General features: G+C 43.0%; 1 protein-coding gene across 1 annotated transcript in view; it reads left to right on the top strand.

Annotated features, from left to right (window-relative positions):
- The window catches only part of snd1 (staphylococcal nuclease and tudor domain containing 1), a 144138-nt gene that overhangs the window by 109957 nt on the left and 17330 nt on the right, over positions 1–16851 (top strand). Inside the window, exons 18-22 of the mRNA XM_058078020.2 lie at positions 1573–1714; positions 9835–9958; positions 10577–10646; positions 12432–12545; positions 16329–16532. Of these exons, the coding sequence (XP_057934003.2) occupies positions 1573–1714; positions 9835–9958; positions 10577–10646; positions 12432–12545; positions 16329–16532 (654 nt within the window). The remainder of the gene's footprint in view (positions 1–1572; positions 1715–9834; positions 9959–10576; positions 10647–12431; positions 12546–16328; positions 16533–16851) is intronic.

Raw genomic sequence — 16851 nt, 5'->3', positions numbered from 1 at the left:
AAAAAGATGAGTACACACAGCCTGCATTCTGTCTTAACAAGCATCATTGTCTCTATAAACACACACACACACACACACACACACTGGCTGGCATCTGTGTTGGTTGATATGTGGCCCCCGGCGAAGCACTTCTTCCTAATGAGCCTCCTGCCCTCCCTTTCCTCCTGGGGAGCCAAAAGAAGTAACCATGATATGCGGCACAGGGGGAGGATGGACCTGCTTTCACACACACACTCATCTTTCTTATTTGCTGCTTTTCATCCTAAATCATATGGCGTTCCTTGGCAAGCTTAACCCTAAACTTCAATCCTCGAGCCGAGACTACCTTTTAAGCAACCCCCGTGATGCGCTCTGATCAATAAATCCTCCACAAGGCACTTGAGGTGCATCAAATTAGGGCCGCTAATCGCCGTTCGAGACTCCGAGCTACTGTTTACGTTTGGGATTCAGGCTCCCGTCTCTTTGATGGCTGACTGATTCATAGTCCATTCATGGTGTTTTTTTCCAACCGGTTTTCCTTGTCTTTTTAATGTTTCAAGTAGGGATCGACCGATATGGTTTTTTTTTCGGGCAGATGCCGATACCGATTTTTTCCCATCACCCTTATCCGATGGCTGATTTTGCTTGGGCCGAATTTATATAAAAAAATGACAATGATAACAAATATTACAGGTCTCGAGGTTAAACAAATATTTATTGAAATGTAAACACTGAACACAGTAGGATTCAGTTTTCTTAAACACACATTTAATGGTAATGGTTTAATTTCATTTGAACATGCATCAGATTACAATTGAATGCATCCCATAATCAGTTCACAGTTCCACATGTCCAAAAGGAGTAGGAAGAAGCAAAGCTTATTAAATCCTACCCCTCCAACTGGTACTTTTACAATCAGTAACTGTTACATTTGTTCACTTCCTGCTTTCCTAATATAATTTATTTATTTTTTTAAATGAATTTTATTAATTGGTATTTATTTATTTATTTTATTTTTGTATTTATTTATTTATTTGTCACGTGCCGAAGTAATGGTAATGGTTTTATTTCATTTGAACATGCATCAGATTATATTTGTTCACTTCCTGCTTTCCATAATACCATTTAAGGGTTTTATTGTTTGTTTTTGGGTTTCTTTTGTTTTTTTTTCTTGTTTTTTAAAATAATGTACTCAAGTACGAGGTGATATGACCATCCAATGACATAATGGGTACCATAGTAACTGTCAATATAGTGATATATATATATATAACGCAAATATCGGCCCGATATATCGTCCGATTCTTAGTTTCAAGGCACAAAAGCAGCGTGACCTAAAAGGACATATACGTATAAATAAACACACCATTAAAAGAATACTAATGATGTTGAATAGAGATATCATGTCCTTTCACAATAAAAGTCCATGACTTTGTCCGCTTGAAAAAAGTGTCCACGGTATCGGACTATGCATCGTGGCATCCTGGAGTGAAAATGTAATACATGACACACTATCGTAGACGACAGTCAGCGCCTCCGCTGGTCACAGCCGTGTACTGCATCAGTGTGCATGATTACTGCGTTGTGTTCCAGGTGTGGGCCAACTACGAAGATAAGCCCAAGGAGGAGGTGGTGCACGTGTCGGAGGAGAAGGAGCGCGTGGCCAAATACAAGCCGGTTTACGTGACGGAGATCACCGACACGCTGCACTTCTACACCCAGGACGTGGAGACAGGTACAGTTGTCGCACTTTGTTCAATTATGTATGAACGCCACTCTTGTCGTTCCGTGGGGCTGGGCGGGCTTACAAAAGGTGTCAGATGTGACATTTGGGGTAGAATAAAACATTGATGTGGCGTAGCGCTGACCACCTGTGAGAAAATAGCACTTTTTTTTTTTAACGACAGACATCTCTTCTCTCATTACCACGGAATGACGGGAATCAATCATCTCCTGTCACTTCGCGGAACGAGAAAACTAACAATGCCAATGAACGCACCGTTAATAGTCGCTAGCTTCATGGCGTGCTGAAGCACACGCCAGAAGGATATGTTGGTCATTTGTCAGGTTCAAACTCCTGTGACACTTAAAAGTGTAAAAAGTGTAAAAAAAAAAAGTATAAAAACACTTAAATACAGAAGAGACAGACAATAATAATCAAAGTTACTCGCAACGAGGAGAGTGAAGTTCACACTCCTCTCTTTTTATTCTCTTTTCGGGGGTCCCGACTACATGGTCGTGCAACTCTAAGGGGGGGGGGCAGTTGCACGAGTCTTATTTGTTTGTCTATGTGTGTGTCTATGTGAGAGTAATTACTTTTATTGTTTTATGAGTTCTTATCTTGGCACATTCTTGCAGGATTAACATGAACATCTGCAGGGTTGCTGTTGGCGCATCCAGACATCTCCAGGACCTGGGGGGTCGCTGGTCAAATGTATTGGGATGACTGGCTAAAAAGTAAATGTCAGGTTCAAACTCCTGTGACACTTGTAAAAACACAGAAGAGACAGACAATAATATTCAAAGTTACTCGCAACGAGGGGAGTGAAACAACATACATGCAGCTCCACTCTTAGTATGGGTTGTAGTAGGGGGTCCCGACTACATGGTCGTACAACTCGAAGGGGGGGGGAGTCAGTTGCACGAGCTGTATTTGTTTGTCTATGTGTGTGTTTATATGTGAGAGTAATTACTTTTATTGTTTTATGAGTTCTTATCTTGACACATTCATGCAGGATTAACATGAACATCTGCAGGGTCGCTGTTGGTGCATCCAGGCACCTCCAAGACCTGGGGGGGGGGCACTGGGGGTTTCTGATCAGGGTCACGGGAACATTCCAACACTTTCTATTGTCCAAGCAAATGGATATAAGAGTGATAACTAACATTATATTTATCTACATTTTATTCTAACATCATTCAAAATGCTTTTGACCCCAGTTTAAGGATTTACAAGCGACCAAAATGAGTTTTCTCTGTAGACGGGATGGGGTTTTCCTTAGCAAAAAGATGAGAAGCACTGTCGTCAGTCATGCTGCTGATAATTCACTAAATGTCGGCGAAGAAAATCTTGTAGACGCGTTTTTCTCGATTGTGTGTGCCTGACCGAGTGTCCCGGTGCTTTTCTGCTTCACGTTTTTTGCCCTCAGGACTGGTTCGGAGGCCATGAAATTGACTTGCTCGACATGAAATAATTGGCCAATCAGAAGCCGAGTATGCTGGAAGCCAAACATCCAAAGCAGGCGCTCACAAGTGCTCCACTTTCTTTTCATCATCATCTATAGCTGTAGGCAAAGACGTGTAGCAGCAGCAGCAGAGCCTCTGGCTAATGTAGCTAGCCCCCCCCCACCCCCCCCCACCCCCCCCACCACCACCACCACCTCAACCCCCCTTTGTTTCCCCTTCCCCCCGTAGCTGTTAACATACTGATCAAAATCAGGTGTCACCAGGACCACGTAGAGCCGTTGGCGTCGCCGGCCGCAGGGCACACGTGCCGAATAAATGATTGCTATTATTACACGCCAAACATAGAAGCGCTAATATCAAACGCTGTAAGCCGAGGGCGGGGGTTCAGCGGCGGGGGAAGTGGATACTGACCCCCCCCATCATCTTCCAACCATTTCTGTTCCCCTTTTCATATTTGCCAACGCTCCCTGAAAGCAGCATGGAGTCTTAAAGACAACACTTATAACAACCACCCGTCTAAATTAGCGCTGTGCGCGACCGCATAAGGTGAAGACCGTCTGGAATCTGGGAATACCGTATTGTCCCGGGTAAGACAACACGGCCTAGTTGTTGGGAAAATACTATTTAAGACAAAAGGAGTCGCTAGCCGGTGTGGCGAGGTGTCACTACGCCAGGAAAGTAGTTCTTTGGCGTAACAAAGTTAATTCATTCATTCATTTTCTACTGCTTATCCTCACGAGGGTTGCGGGGGTGCTGGAGCCTATCCCAGCTGTCTTCGGGCAAGAGAGGCGGGGTACACCCTGGACTGGTGGCCAGCCAATCACAGGGCACATATAGACAAACAACCATTCACACTCACATTCATACCTATGGACAATTTGGAGTGGCTAATTAACCTAGCATGTTTTTGGAATGTGGGAGAAAACCGGAGTACCCGGAGAAAACCCACGCATGCACGGGGAGAACATGCAAACCCCACACAGAGATGGCCAAGGGTGGAATTGAACCCTGGTCTCCTAGCTGTGAGGTCTGTGCTCTAACCACTTGAACACCGTGCAGCCCAATAAGAGACAATAAGACAAAAAAAAACATGATGCAAAGTCTGACATGACACAGTGGGGAATAACATTCTCTCCTGCAATTCCGTGTGGAAGTGGTACTTTTTTGGCTTCTTCATAGGCTCATTTCTTGACGGTTCTGACATAGTAGACCGATGGTGGAATTGAACCCTGGTCTCCTAAATGTGAGGTCTGAGCACTAACCACTCAACCACCGAGCAGCCCAATAAGTGACAATAAGACAAAAAAAAAGTCTGACATGACACAGTGGGGAATAACATTCTCCTCCAATTCCGTGTGGAAGTGGTACTTTTTTTGGCTTCTTTGTAGGCTCATTTCTTGACGGTTCTGACATAGTAGACCGATGGTGGAATTGAACCCTGATCTCCTCGCTGTGAGGTCTGCGCGCTAACCACTCGACCGCCGTGCGTAATAATGTTGATAAGGATAATAATAATAATGTTGCTGTAGCCTGGTCAATATGCAGGTCACATGATGTAAATGTTGTCTTCCCGTCGTCTTAATAGTCTTAGTCTCATTTCTCAACCGGCCGTGTTGAGTGTTTTTTTGGGCCGTAACGATGACAATAAGAGATTATGGCTCGGCTTGTGTATTCCAGGAGTTTATCAGTCCCTCCGTAGCCCCCGGTGTCTTTTGGGAGGTTACATCCTATGGAACATTGCTCAGACGTGATAAAGAATGACTGAAAAGGCCTCACAGCTGTTTTTGCACTCCAGTGGACGTTCACAGAGCCAGGAAATAATCAGTGCGCTTTAATCTTCCCTAATGATTGTCAAACGTCGGGGATGGGGGGGGAATGTCGGTTTCCTCTCAGCGGGTTGTATGAAGTCTGCACTTTTTTTACCCCCCCTCCCTCTCGCTCGCTTCTTCTTCTTCCTCTTTTCCCATTTTAATTATTCCCCTTTAATAACTCCTAAGTGCAGCTTTCTTCATGCATGGCTATCTTTACATGGGCCGCCTGGATAAGTGATTAATAAGACAATAAGACAAAAAAAAACATGATGCAAAGTCTGACATGACACAGTGGGGAATAACATTCTCTCCTCCAATTCCGTGTGGAAGTGGTACTTTTTTGGCTTCTTCGTAGGATCATTTCTTGACAGTTCTGACATAGTAGACCGATGGTGGAATTGAACCCTGATCTCCTAGCTGTGAGGTCTGTGCGCTAACCACTCGACCACACCGTGCAGCCCAATAAGAGACAATAAGACAAAAAAAGCCATGATGCAAAATCTGACATGACACAGTGGGTAATAACATATAACATTCTCCTCCAATTCCGTGTAGAAGTGGTACTTTTTTGGCTTCTTCGTCGGATCATTTCTTGACGGTTCTGACATAGTAGACCGATGGTGGAATTGAACCCTGATCTCCTAGCTGTGTGAGGTCTGCGCGCTAACCACTCGACCGCCGTGCGTAATAATGTTGATAAGGATAATAATAATAATGTTGCTGTAGCTTGGTCAATGTGCAGGTCACATGATGTATCAGCGCACTTTAATCTTCCCTAATGATTGTCAAACGTCGGGGATGGGGGGGAGAAAAAAAATGTTGGTTTCCTCTCAGCGGGTTGTATGAAGTCTGCACTTTTCTTACCCCCCCCCACCTTCCCCTCCCTTGCTTCTTCTTCCTCTTTTCCCATTTTAATTATTCCCCTTTAATAACTCCTAAGTGCAGCTTTCTTCATGCATGGCTATCTTTACATGGGCCGCCTGGATAAGTGATTAATTTCACGTTTGGAATGGTTCCTTCCAAATCGCCCGCAAGCTTTGAGGGATTGCGCTCCTTAATCCTCAGTTCATTTTGAGGGTCTTTATCTGTTAATGTACTCATTTATCTCTCATTGTCTCACTTTCCTCCCCACACACATTATCTCCCCCTTCAAAGGGCTATCTCGCCATTCCGACACCACCACCACCACAACCACCACCCCCGCCCCACCCACCACTCCGTGTTGGCCTCTCTCCGGAGGCTATATGTAATTACTGTCAGTAGGGGGACCTGCATAGATCCGGGTGACCTTGCGTACTCCAAAGACAGAGGCCACTCCGGGCTCACGGAGCGTAGCGTCAAGGAAGTACGTCTCCTGGCTTGCTTTTTTACGCCGCAAAGTTGCTAAATGTAAGCCATTAAGTGTATGTAAGTATGTGCGGCTGCAAACACGCATATTGAACGCTACTTGAGTTGTTTATCAAAGACTCGCAGCAGCGGTTGACTTACTCAACAACACAAGCTGCCTTCTAATTAAGCAGAAGGACCGGCCCCGCTAAGGAGGATAAATGTTAACAATCTGTGCTGCAAAAACAGCTTAGCGCCGATCACATGACGCGTTGGGAAAAAAAACCAGGCAGATGAATCCAAGTGATGTTGTGCAAGCAAAGGGAAAGTAAACAGAATTCCCACCTCGCCCCTCCAATATGTTTTTTATTTTAAATGTACAAATCAGTGATAAAAGCGCTGCTAGGGTTTTGATGTCAATTAGATATTAAATACAAGGGATGCACAGCAGCTTGAGAAAAATGAAGAATAACAAAACTCTCTCAGCTGACTATGTCTCAAAGTAAAAATGAATAAATTTTAGTTCCTACATTCAGCAATGAGGAACATTTGAACCTGGCTTCCTTATATGGGCGTGCCCGGGAACTAGCTGAAAGTGTTTTGGAAATGCAAGGTGCAGATAGTGGAAGATCTAGAAAGCTTTCTATGCGGCTTATCGTGTGTAACCGTCCCCTGGGAGTCCACAAGCCCCCAAAATAACCCAATACTAAAAAAACACACCTTGGCAGAGGTAATAACAAGCCTTATTTTGTGTTTTTATTATTGTATCTTTTTAAAATAGTTTTGTTAATAATAGAAAAGATCAACAAAACAAAAATAATCAAGTGTTAAAAAAACACATTTTGGCAGAGGTAATAACAAGCCTTATTTTGAGTTTTCATTATTGTATCTGTTTAAAATAGTTTTGTTAATAATAGAAAAGATCAACAAACCAAAACAATCCAGTGTTAAAAACATGCCTTGGCAGAGGTAATAACAATCCTTATTTTGTGTTTTTGTTATTGTATCTGTTTAAAATAGTTTTATTAATAATAGAAAGGACCAACAAAACAATCCAGTGTTAAAAAAACATGCCTTGGCAGAGGTAATAACAAGCCTTATTTTGTGTTTTTGTTATTGTATCTGTTTAAAATAGTTTTATTAATAGAAAGGACCACCAAACCAACAAAACAAAACAATCCAGTGTTAAAAAACACGCCTTGGCAGAGGTAATAACAAGCCTTATTTTGTGTTTTTATTATTGTATCTGTTTAAAATAGTTTTGTTAATAATGGAAAAGACCAACAAAACAAAAATAATCAAGTGTTAAAAAAAAAACACATTTTGGCAGAGGTAATAACAAGCCTTATTTTGAGTTTTCATTATTGTATCTGTTTAAAATAGTTTTGTTAGTAATAGAAAAGACCAACAAACCAACAAAACAAAACAATGCAGTGTTAAAAAGACGCCTTGGCAGAGGTAATAATGCGCTTTAGCTTGGCTCGCATCACATTTTTATTTAATTTGATTATTTATTTGGACTATTAATTTATTCTTATTCTATTTGTTGTCTGTTATGTCTATGTTGTCTATGTTAACATTAAGTTCATTATGATCTCTGCGCCATTCCAAATGTCCCATCCTCCCCTACCCTACTCTACGTGACGCTTGGGCCGGCGCTGCGTCCCATCCAGGGCTGGTTTCCTGGCGCCGGTTCAGGCTCGTAATGAGAGACACACACATCCACACTATATATGCGCCCCTCCGACCCAGCGCCACTCGGCCCACATTATTCACACTTCCAGCTTTTACACACAGCAGCTGTTCATCACCTAATGATGCGGCCACTGATGATGAGCCCCCTCAGGCAGGCAGGCAGGCAGGCAGGTACTCGTCCCCCCACCCCACCCCCGCCCGTTCCTCCTCTCAGTACACTGAAAGCCCCCACCAGACTGGTCTTTAAATCTTAATTCTGTTTTTTCTCGGAGTATCTGGAGCCCGTCGTGTGTGCGGCGAGTGAGAATATTCATCATGAGGGAAATGAGAGCGTTGGCCTTGTTGGGATTATTTACCTGCCTGTGCTTTTTAAACGCTTTAGTCGATTTCCGTGCAGCCTTGGGGTGTGGAGCGAAAGGCCACCAGGCGTCCCTCTGCGGGCCCGCAATATCAAAACGTAGCATCAAAAGCAACCTGGGCTTGAGCTGTCGGCTTTTCTTCTGCATTGAGCCTTCACAGCATTGTCAGTGTTTTCCCAAGCCCCGCCCCCACATATATAACCGGGAGCATGCTGTTGGTTTGTTGAATTATTAGTTTTTGTGTTGATGAAATGTGATGGTTGTCATACATAACCGGCAAGCCGTGGTTGCAAGCACATACGCCCGACATTCCCGACGACAATTTTCCCTTGTCCGTTGTTGGATTCCACCGCCCCCTTTTTTGTCGCCCACGTCATCAAACTATCACTTTGCTTTATTTCCAGATGTCCGTTTTATCCGCCATCATGCGATGACTTGCTCCCGGCTGCCTCTCCTGCCTCTGATATTGACTTGGTATTGATTTGCAAGCAGAATTGGCGGTAACTGCATCCTTCCCAAGTGATGGATTTATTGTCCGCGGTGACGAGATGTGACTCGGACGTAGCCGCAGTGAGTCCACGGAAGACTACACGAGAGCCAGAGAGCCAGAGAGAGAGAGATCATAAATCAGCTTGTTTAAAGCTTTGTGAACCGTAGAGCGGTTTGTCAGTGGCCTTTGACTGCGTAACTCGGAGCTATAATAATGACGTTGGCGCTCACGGTCAAGGCGGACGCTATTTATGACCCTGAAGTGACACGATATACTGTCAGTGCAATCAGGAAGTCAAGAGTGGCGTCTAATTCTGGCCGCTGGTTTGAATGGTCGACTATCTGAAGTGAAATGGGATGAAGAAAATAAAGATGGATGGTGAAAATGAAGAAACTGATCTATTCCTAAAGCAAAAGGTGCACGACTACTGCGTTGTTTAAAATTTTTCGTCAAATTTATAATGAAAAAAAATATATATTTTAATTATTAAAAAAATATTTGTAATTAAATATTTATTTAATTTTTTAAAATTAATTAATTAACATATTGTTTTAAATTTTCTGTCAAATACACCACATGGTGCCGCTGTTAATAAAGAGCAGTTTGATTTTTTAATTTAAAAACATTAATAAAAAATGTTTAAATTCTTAAAAAAATATTTTTCATAAAAAGAATTTAATAATATTTTTATTCTTAAAAAATATTTTTTATTAAATTTTTTTAATTAATTAAAAAACTTAAAAGTCAGTTTGACTTTTTAATTTCATTTGAACATGCATCAGATTACAATTGAATGCATCCCATAATCAGTTCCCAGTTCCACATGTCCAAAAAGAGTAGGAAGAAGCAAAGCTTATTAAATCCTACCCCTCCATCTGGTACTTCTACAATCGGTAACTGTTACATTTGTTCACTTCCTGCTTTCCTAATTTAATTTAATTTAATAATTTGGGTTGGGTTGCAGTGTCTAATGTCCGTCTCGCCGCAGGAGGCCAGCTGGAGAGTCTCATGGAGACCATGAGGGCGGAGATCGCCACCCAGCCCCCCGTGGAAGGATCCTACGTCGCACGCCGGGGCGACTACTGCATAGCCAAGTTTGCCGATGATGAATGGTAAACCTAACGCCCTGGACTGGTGGCCTGCCAGCCAATCACAGGGCACATATAGACAAACAACCATTCACACTCACATTCATACCTATGGACAATTTGGAGTCGCTAATTAACCTAGCATGTTTTTGGAATGTGGGAGGAAACCGGAGTACCCGGAGAAAACCCACGCATGCACGGGGAGAACATGCAAACTCCACACAGAGATAGCCGAGGGTGGAATTGAACCCTGATCTCCTAGCTGTGACAATGTTGATAAGGATAATTTTAAGATACATTTTAATAAGGCATTACTTATTAGTAAGTTAGTTAATTAGGTACGTAATTTTGGGAGTATGATTGTACTGAAGTATATATATTGGTTATATTGGTGTAGTATCACCCACTTTATTCCTCAACATACGAGCCAGTTTCCTTGTGGCGGAAGAGCCGTGATTATCTCTCACGTCTACCATGTGAATATTGCAAGGAGGGCCTCTGTGCAATTTTCACCAGCCTTCCACACCCCGACGGATCCCTCCCCTCAAGGAAATAACCGGGGAATCATTTACTCATCTGACCTTTTTTTGTCTTCATCTTCTCATTTATCAATCATCACGCTTTTTTCGTCCCCCCCCGCAGGTACAGAGCCCGAGTGGAGAAAGTGGAGTCGCCGGCGAAGGTCCACGTCTTCTACATCGACTACGGCAACGTGAGTAACAAGCGGAAAGCGCAAACAAAGCGATAATGGTGTTGTTAAAGGAGAAAAGGGACATGACGCATGAGAAGGGGGGGGGGGGGGGCAGCAAGCAGACGCGATGCATCCTGGCATGTTGCTGAAAGAGGCTGACCTCAACATCCCCGCCCGCTTTTACGTCACTTTGGTGTCCGTTCATTTTGACTTTTAGACCGCCACCTGTGTGTGTGTGTGTGTGTGTGTGTGTGTGCGCGTGTGTGTGTGTGTTCAAGGTTCAAGGTGTCAGACTGGGGTGTCCAAAGTGCAGCCAAATGTGGGGCTTCTGCATTTATTGGCCTGCAGCATGGGGGGGGTGAACAGTCCCTTTTGAGTTCCCATAGATTTCCCAGCGCATACAGTTTCGCAATGTAAATAAAAATAATTATAATAATAATTAATAAATAATAATAATAATAATAATAATAGGAGTGTGGGGGGTGAAAAAAATGAAAAGTCCCTTTTGAGTTCCCATAGATTTCCCAGCGCATACAGTTTCGCAATGTAAATAATAATTATAATAATAATATAATAAATAATATAATAAATAATAATAATAGGCGTGTGGGGGGGTGAAAACAATGAAGTCCCTTTTGAGTTCCCATAGATTTCCCAGGGCATACAGTTTTGCAATGTTAATAATAATAATAATAATAATATAATAAATAATAATAATAGGAGTGTTGTTGGAGGGGTGAAAAAAATGAAAATTCCCTTTTGAGTTCCCATAGATTTCCCAGCGCATACAGTTTCGCAATGTAAATAATAATAATTATAATAATAATATAATAAATAATAATAATAGGAGTGTGGGGGAGTGAAAAAAATGGAAAGTCTCTTTTGAGTTCCCATAGATTTTCCAGCGCATACAGTTTCGCAATGTAAATAATAATAAAATAATAATAATGATAATAATAATAATAATAATAGGAGTGTAAAGGTGACTATGGGGGTGTTATTTCATGCCCACAGGACTCTAATAATGTCAAAACCTGTATATTTTGAAAAAAAAATCAGTATTAGCTTTAGAATGAAGTCAAACTTTTATGAAAGAAAAAAGTTGTCATTTTTAATTTGACTAATTTTCCAAGAATAATGTCTTGATATGAGGAAAAATGAGATCATTTTAGTCTCATAAATTAAAAATCAAAAAGTTATGACTCCTCGCCACTTCCTCATAACCGCACGTTTCATCATAGAAAGAAAGGACTCACAAATACCCACTTGATGCCATCGCCCAACCCCCCGCCCCCCTCAAATACCCCCGTCCCCCGTCCCTGAGTGACATCTCAACTTCAATGTTCTTTGGGAGTCAGAAAAAAAAAGCACAATGTGAGCCACTGATTGCCCCCCCCCCCCCCCCCCCCCCGTTTGCACTTCTCCTCGCCGACTGAACATCACGTCAATTCCACAAATTGAAATCAACGTGCCCCCCACCCCCAAAATGTCTTTTCCCCCGCCCTTGCAGCCTTTCAGAACGGCTTCATTCAAACACAGAATCCCAGCAATCACACCTAATTGTCATCCTCGCCATGTCATCTCGCCGTGTATTGTCTCAGCGTGACGGGCGGCACCCCGGTTTGACGCTCGTCGTGCGCCCCCGAACTCCAGATGCGTATCGATGAAAGCAGCAGCTGCCGAACGATTGTTACGAGCACGCAAACATTTAACTAGCGGTTGGCGTCTGTCCCTCATTCGCTTATACGTTGATTTGTGTGTAAACTTCAAAGAAGTTCATTTTGTTTTCTTCTTCCTCGCCACCAGAGAGAAATCGTGTCGTCCACCCGTCTGGCTGCCATCCCGCCCGCCTTCAGCATCAGGACCCTGCCAGCTCAGGCCACAGAGTACACCTTCGCCTACATCCAAGTTCCACAGGACGTAAGTTCCCACAATGAACTCTATTGAACATTTGATGCTATTCTTCTGACAAATTCACCGTAGTCAACAACAAAGAAAACCTGTTTATTACCTCGTAAATATGTTTTTTTACATTATTAGACATGAAATAACACCTCTATTATCACCTTTAAACTCTTCTTACCCAATATCGTTTCATTCATTTTCTACCGCTTATCCTCACGAGGGTCGCAGGGGGTGCTGGAGCCTATCCCAGCTGTCTTGAATTTTGCTCATCATTCACAATCCTTTTCTTTCTCTTTACTGTGCATTATAACACAAGAGAACGAGTTAATACGAGCTAGCTTACAATGTTGTCATTGGAAAACACCCATTTCAACTATGTAGCCCTCTAAAAATACCCGCGGGGGGGGGGTGCTGGAGCCTATCCCAGCTGTCTTCGAGCGAGAGGCGGGGTACACCCCGGACTGGTCACCGGCCAATCACAGGGCACATATAGACAAACAACCATTCACACTCACATTCATACCTATGGACAATTTGGAGTGGCTAATTAACCTAGCATGTTTTTGGAATGTGGGAGAAAACCCACGCATGCACGGGGAGAACATGGGAACTCCACACAGAGATGGCCGAGGGTGGGATTGAACCCGGGTCTCCTAGCTGTGACTCTGTGCGCCAACCACTCGACCACCGTGCAACCCAATAAGAGACAATAAGACAAAAAAAACCCCAACATAAATTCCGCCATGGATGCAAAGTCTGACATGACACAGTGAGGAATAACATTCTCCTCCAATTCTGTGTGGAAGTGGTACGTTTTTTGGCTTCTTAGTTGGATAATTCTTTGACGGTTCTGACATAGTAAATGTTTGTGACAACCTTTTTTAATGCTGGTGTCGGCTTTGCTTATTACACTGGACTGTAGGCTCTTGTTTGTGATTGGCTGTATTCGTGGTTAGCTTACGACCAAGATTTTGCACGCTGAAGCAGCCAGCTGCAGGTCAAAGCAAGTGCATACATACGTATGTTGACATGAAAACAAACAATAAGTCAATTATTTCTTTTGTCACGACTAAAAGAACCACATCAAGGAGGCCGAGGAGCCTCAGGTTGGTGACCCATTGTGTGATGCTGAAAGTGGAGTGGCAGCCATCTCTTAAGTCCCTTTAGAGTTCCCGTAGATTTCCCAGCGCATATGTGGCGGAAAGAAAGAATAATAGGACTGTAAAGGTGACTATAGGGGTGTTATTTCATGCCCGCGGGACTCTAATCATGTCAAAACCTGTATTTACAAAGTCATAAACGGGTTTTTCCTCTGCTCTAACCTAAAAAATATTCAATTTGAATGTGTAGAATGTGGGAATTGTACTTTTTACGGAAATTCACTTAGCGCGGCCGAGTCGGGAACCAACCGACTCCGATTAACGAGGCATTACTGTTCATATTTCTCGATATTTTCATGGAGTTGTTGAGTTGTTTTTACCCAATTTCACTTGGTTGTGTGTGTGTTGGCCCATCTGTTGCTCCACTCACTCCACACTGTCACCTATACTGCAAACACACACATACACACACACACACACACACACAGTGAATGATGCAAAGCTTGTCGGAAACTGACAGCCGCCCTCGTTGCCGAGCCTTTGCCCGAACTCTCCCCTTCTTCTTTCATGTCGCGTCTTATCTTGTTTTTTTTTGTTTTTTTTTTTCCCCGACACCAACGTGGTCCTTGTTGCACTCCGAGGAAGGTTGTCACTTTTTTTTTTTCTCCCCCGTTCTTCCTTTACACCACACCTGACACCCGGTGTGTCTCACAAAGGTGTACAACAGCAGCACATCACCAAATCAAGTCAAAATGTTGCTACGCCGTGCTACTTCCATTTTGACATGGAAACACAGGGGGTCGCCGTTTGAAAAACTAAGTCATTCTTTGCACTCGCTTACTTCCTTTAATTAACAGAGTGGGGAGCGTGCCTGTGAAGGTGATGCACGGCGAGAATAAATCATCAAAGCCGCTTAAGTAGGACTATTATGCACTGCTTACTAGACAAAGCATACATAACGCTGTTGTTTACGCAATAACTCAAACGCAACCATTGCACAAGGTTACACCAGAAATGACTTTTCCTTTTCCTTCTACCACATTAGCCGTAGCCGGACATCTGTGCTGCCATTTGTCTTTTGGAGAACAGGAAACGCTTGTCCCATCCCATCCCGGCCTGTCCTGTCGAGTCTACAAAGTAAAAAAAAAAAATTGATATTTCGAGGGTATGCCGTCACTTTAAAAACGTATAAAAACTGCAATCAGGCGTCTCGCCAGCAGACTGCAGCCAATTATGTTCAATTAAAGAGAGAGACTACGAGACGCATGAGTTTCCCTTTTTAAGGTGCCGTCATCCCGCTTTGCTCAAAGGCACACAACCTCGTTAGGTTCTCATTAGATTTGTCCCAGCAACCTTCTGGTAATATTTATAATAAAAATAAAATTATTAAAAATAATTTTAATTCTTAAAAAAATATTTGTAATTAATTTTTTAAAAATTAATTATTTAAAATATTGTTTAAAAATTTCTGTCAAATACACCACACGGTGCCGCTGTTAATAAAGAGCAGTTTGATTTTTTAATTTAAAAAAATTGTTTTTTAAAAAAAGGTTTTAATTCTCTAAAAAAATATTTTTCATTAAAAAAATGTAATACATTTTTTTTATTCTTAAATATTTTTTATTAAATTTTTAATTAATTAATTAAAAAGCTTATTAAATTCAACTTATCAAATTTCACTTGAACATGCATCAGATTACAAGTGAATGCATCCCATAATCAGTTCACAGTTCCACAAAAGGAGTAGGAAGAAGCAAAGCTTATTAAATCCTACCCCTCCATCTGGTACTTTTACAATCAGTAACTGTTACATTTGTTCACTTCCTGCTTTCCTGATATAATTTAATTTTATTTATTTATTTATTTTTTATTTTTTATTTCTATATGATTTTATTTTATATTTGATATGACCATCCAACGGCACGGCGGTATAGTGGTTAGCGCGCAGACCTCACAGCTAGGAGACCAGGGTTCAATTCCACCCTCGGCCATCTCTGTGTGGAGTTTGCAGGTTCTCCCCCTGCATGCGTGGGTTTTCTCCGGGTACTCCGGTTTCCTCCCACATTCCAAAAACATGCTAGGTTAATTGGCCACTCCAAATTGTCCATAGGTATGAATGTGAGTGTGAATGGTTGTTTGTCTATATGTGCCCTGTGATTGGCTGGCGACCAGTCCAGGGTGTACCCCGCCTTTCGCCCGAAGACAGCTGGGATAGGCTCCAGCACCCCCCGCGACCCTTGTGAGGAAAAAGCGGTAGAAAATGAAAGAAATTAAAATGACCATCCAATGACATAATGGCTACCATAGTAACCGTCAATATAATATGGGGGCGGATTAATGATGCTAACCAAGGTTTAGGTGTACCTAATGAAGTGACCTTGTGTGAGTATTTTTTTTTTGGTCTTGAACCTTCTCTGCCCACATATGCTCTCTCTTTCGCACACACACACGTACATAAGGGCAGCTGGAAGGGGGTTGCCATGGAGACAAGACCAGGGGATGCAAGAGAGGTGGATGAGGGTAAGGGTGGCGATGGATGATGGCCACCATGCTGATATTTTGGCTCGTCTTCCCGCCTTCCGACGGGAGGCAAGCGGGCATCCGAGAATGTCCACTAAGCAAAAAGTCCTTTGGTGAAAATCTGGTCACGGGTGTCGAAACGCCGCATTGACTCTCGTCGTTGTTGTTGCCGATGCAGGAGGATGCCCGCGCCGACGTGGTGGACTGCGTGGTGCGCGACATCCACAACAGCCAGTGCCTGCTCAACGTGGAGTACTCGGGCGCCACCTGCCCGCACGTCACCATCCAGTTCGGCGACACCAAGGACGACGTGGGCCTGGGCCTGGTTAAGGAGGGCCTGGTCATGGTGGACGTCCGCAAGGAGAAGCATCTCCAGAAGATGGTCAGTATCCTCTCGGCTCGTCACCGTGTCCGATCACGCCTTCCGCAACTCAATTGGCAGCCATTTTCTCAAGCGTAGCTCATTTACTTCCCTCGCCATTATGCTAATTTCCCCCTGCAGGCTCGCCGCCACGGCGTATATTATTAAGATAAAGAAAAATGTTGTATGTCGCACGCTGCGCGCAATTACACCTGGCTAACGCCCTCCGATATCACTCACTCTGCCACTTGTTTAAGAACGTAAAGGCGCCGAGTAATGGAGAAATATGGCCGCCATCGGCTAATTGCTCATAAACATTTCCAAACGCTCGTTGGCGTAA

The sequence above is a fragment of the Doryrhamphus excisus genome, linkage group LG2 (genome assembly GCF_037039965.1).
Source record: "Doryrhamphus excisus strain RoL-2023G ecotype Guam linkage group LG2, RoL_Dexc_Guam_v1.1, whole genome shotgun sequence".
Classification (NCBI taxonomy): Eukaryota; Metazoa; Chordata; class Actinopteri; order Syngnathiformes; family Syngnathidae; genus Doryrhamphus; species Doryrhamphus excisus.
The sequence above is the reverse complement of the archived record's forward strand: the minus strand, read 5'-3'. Positions and strand labels throughout refer to the sequence as shown.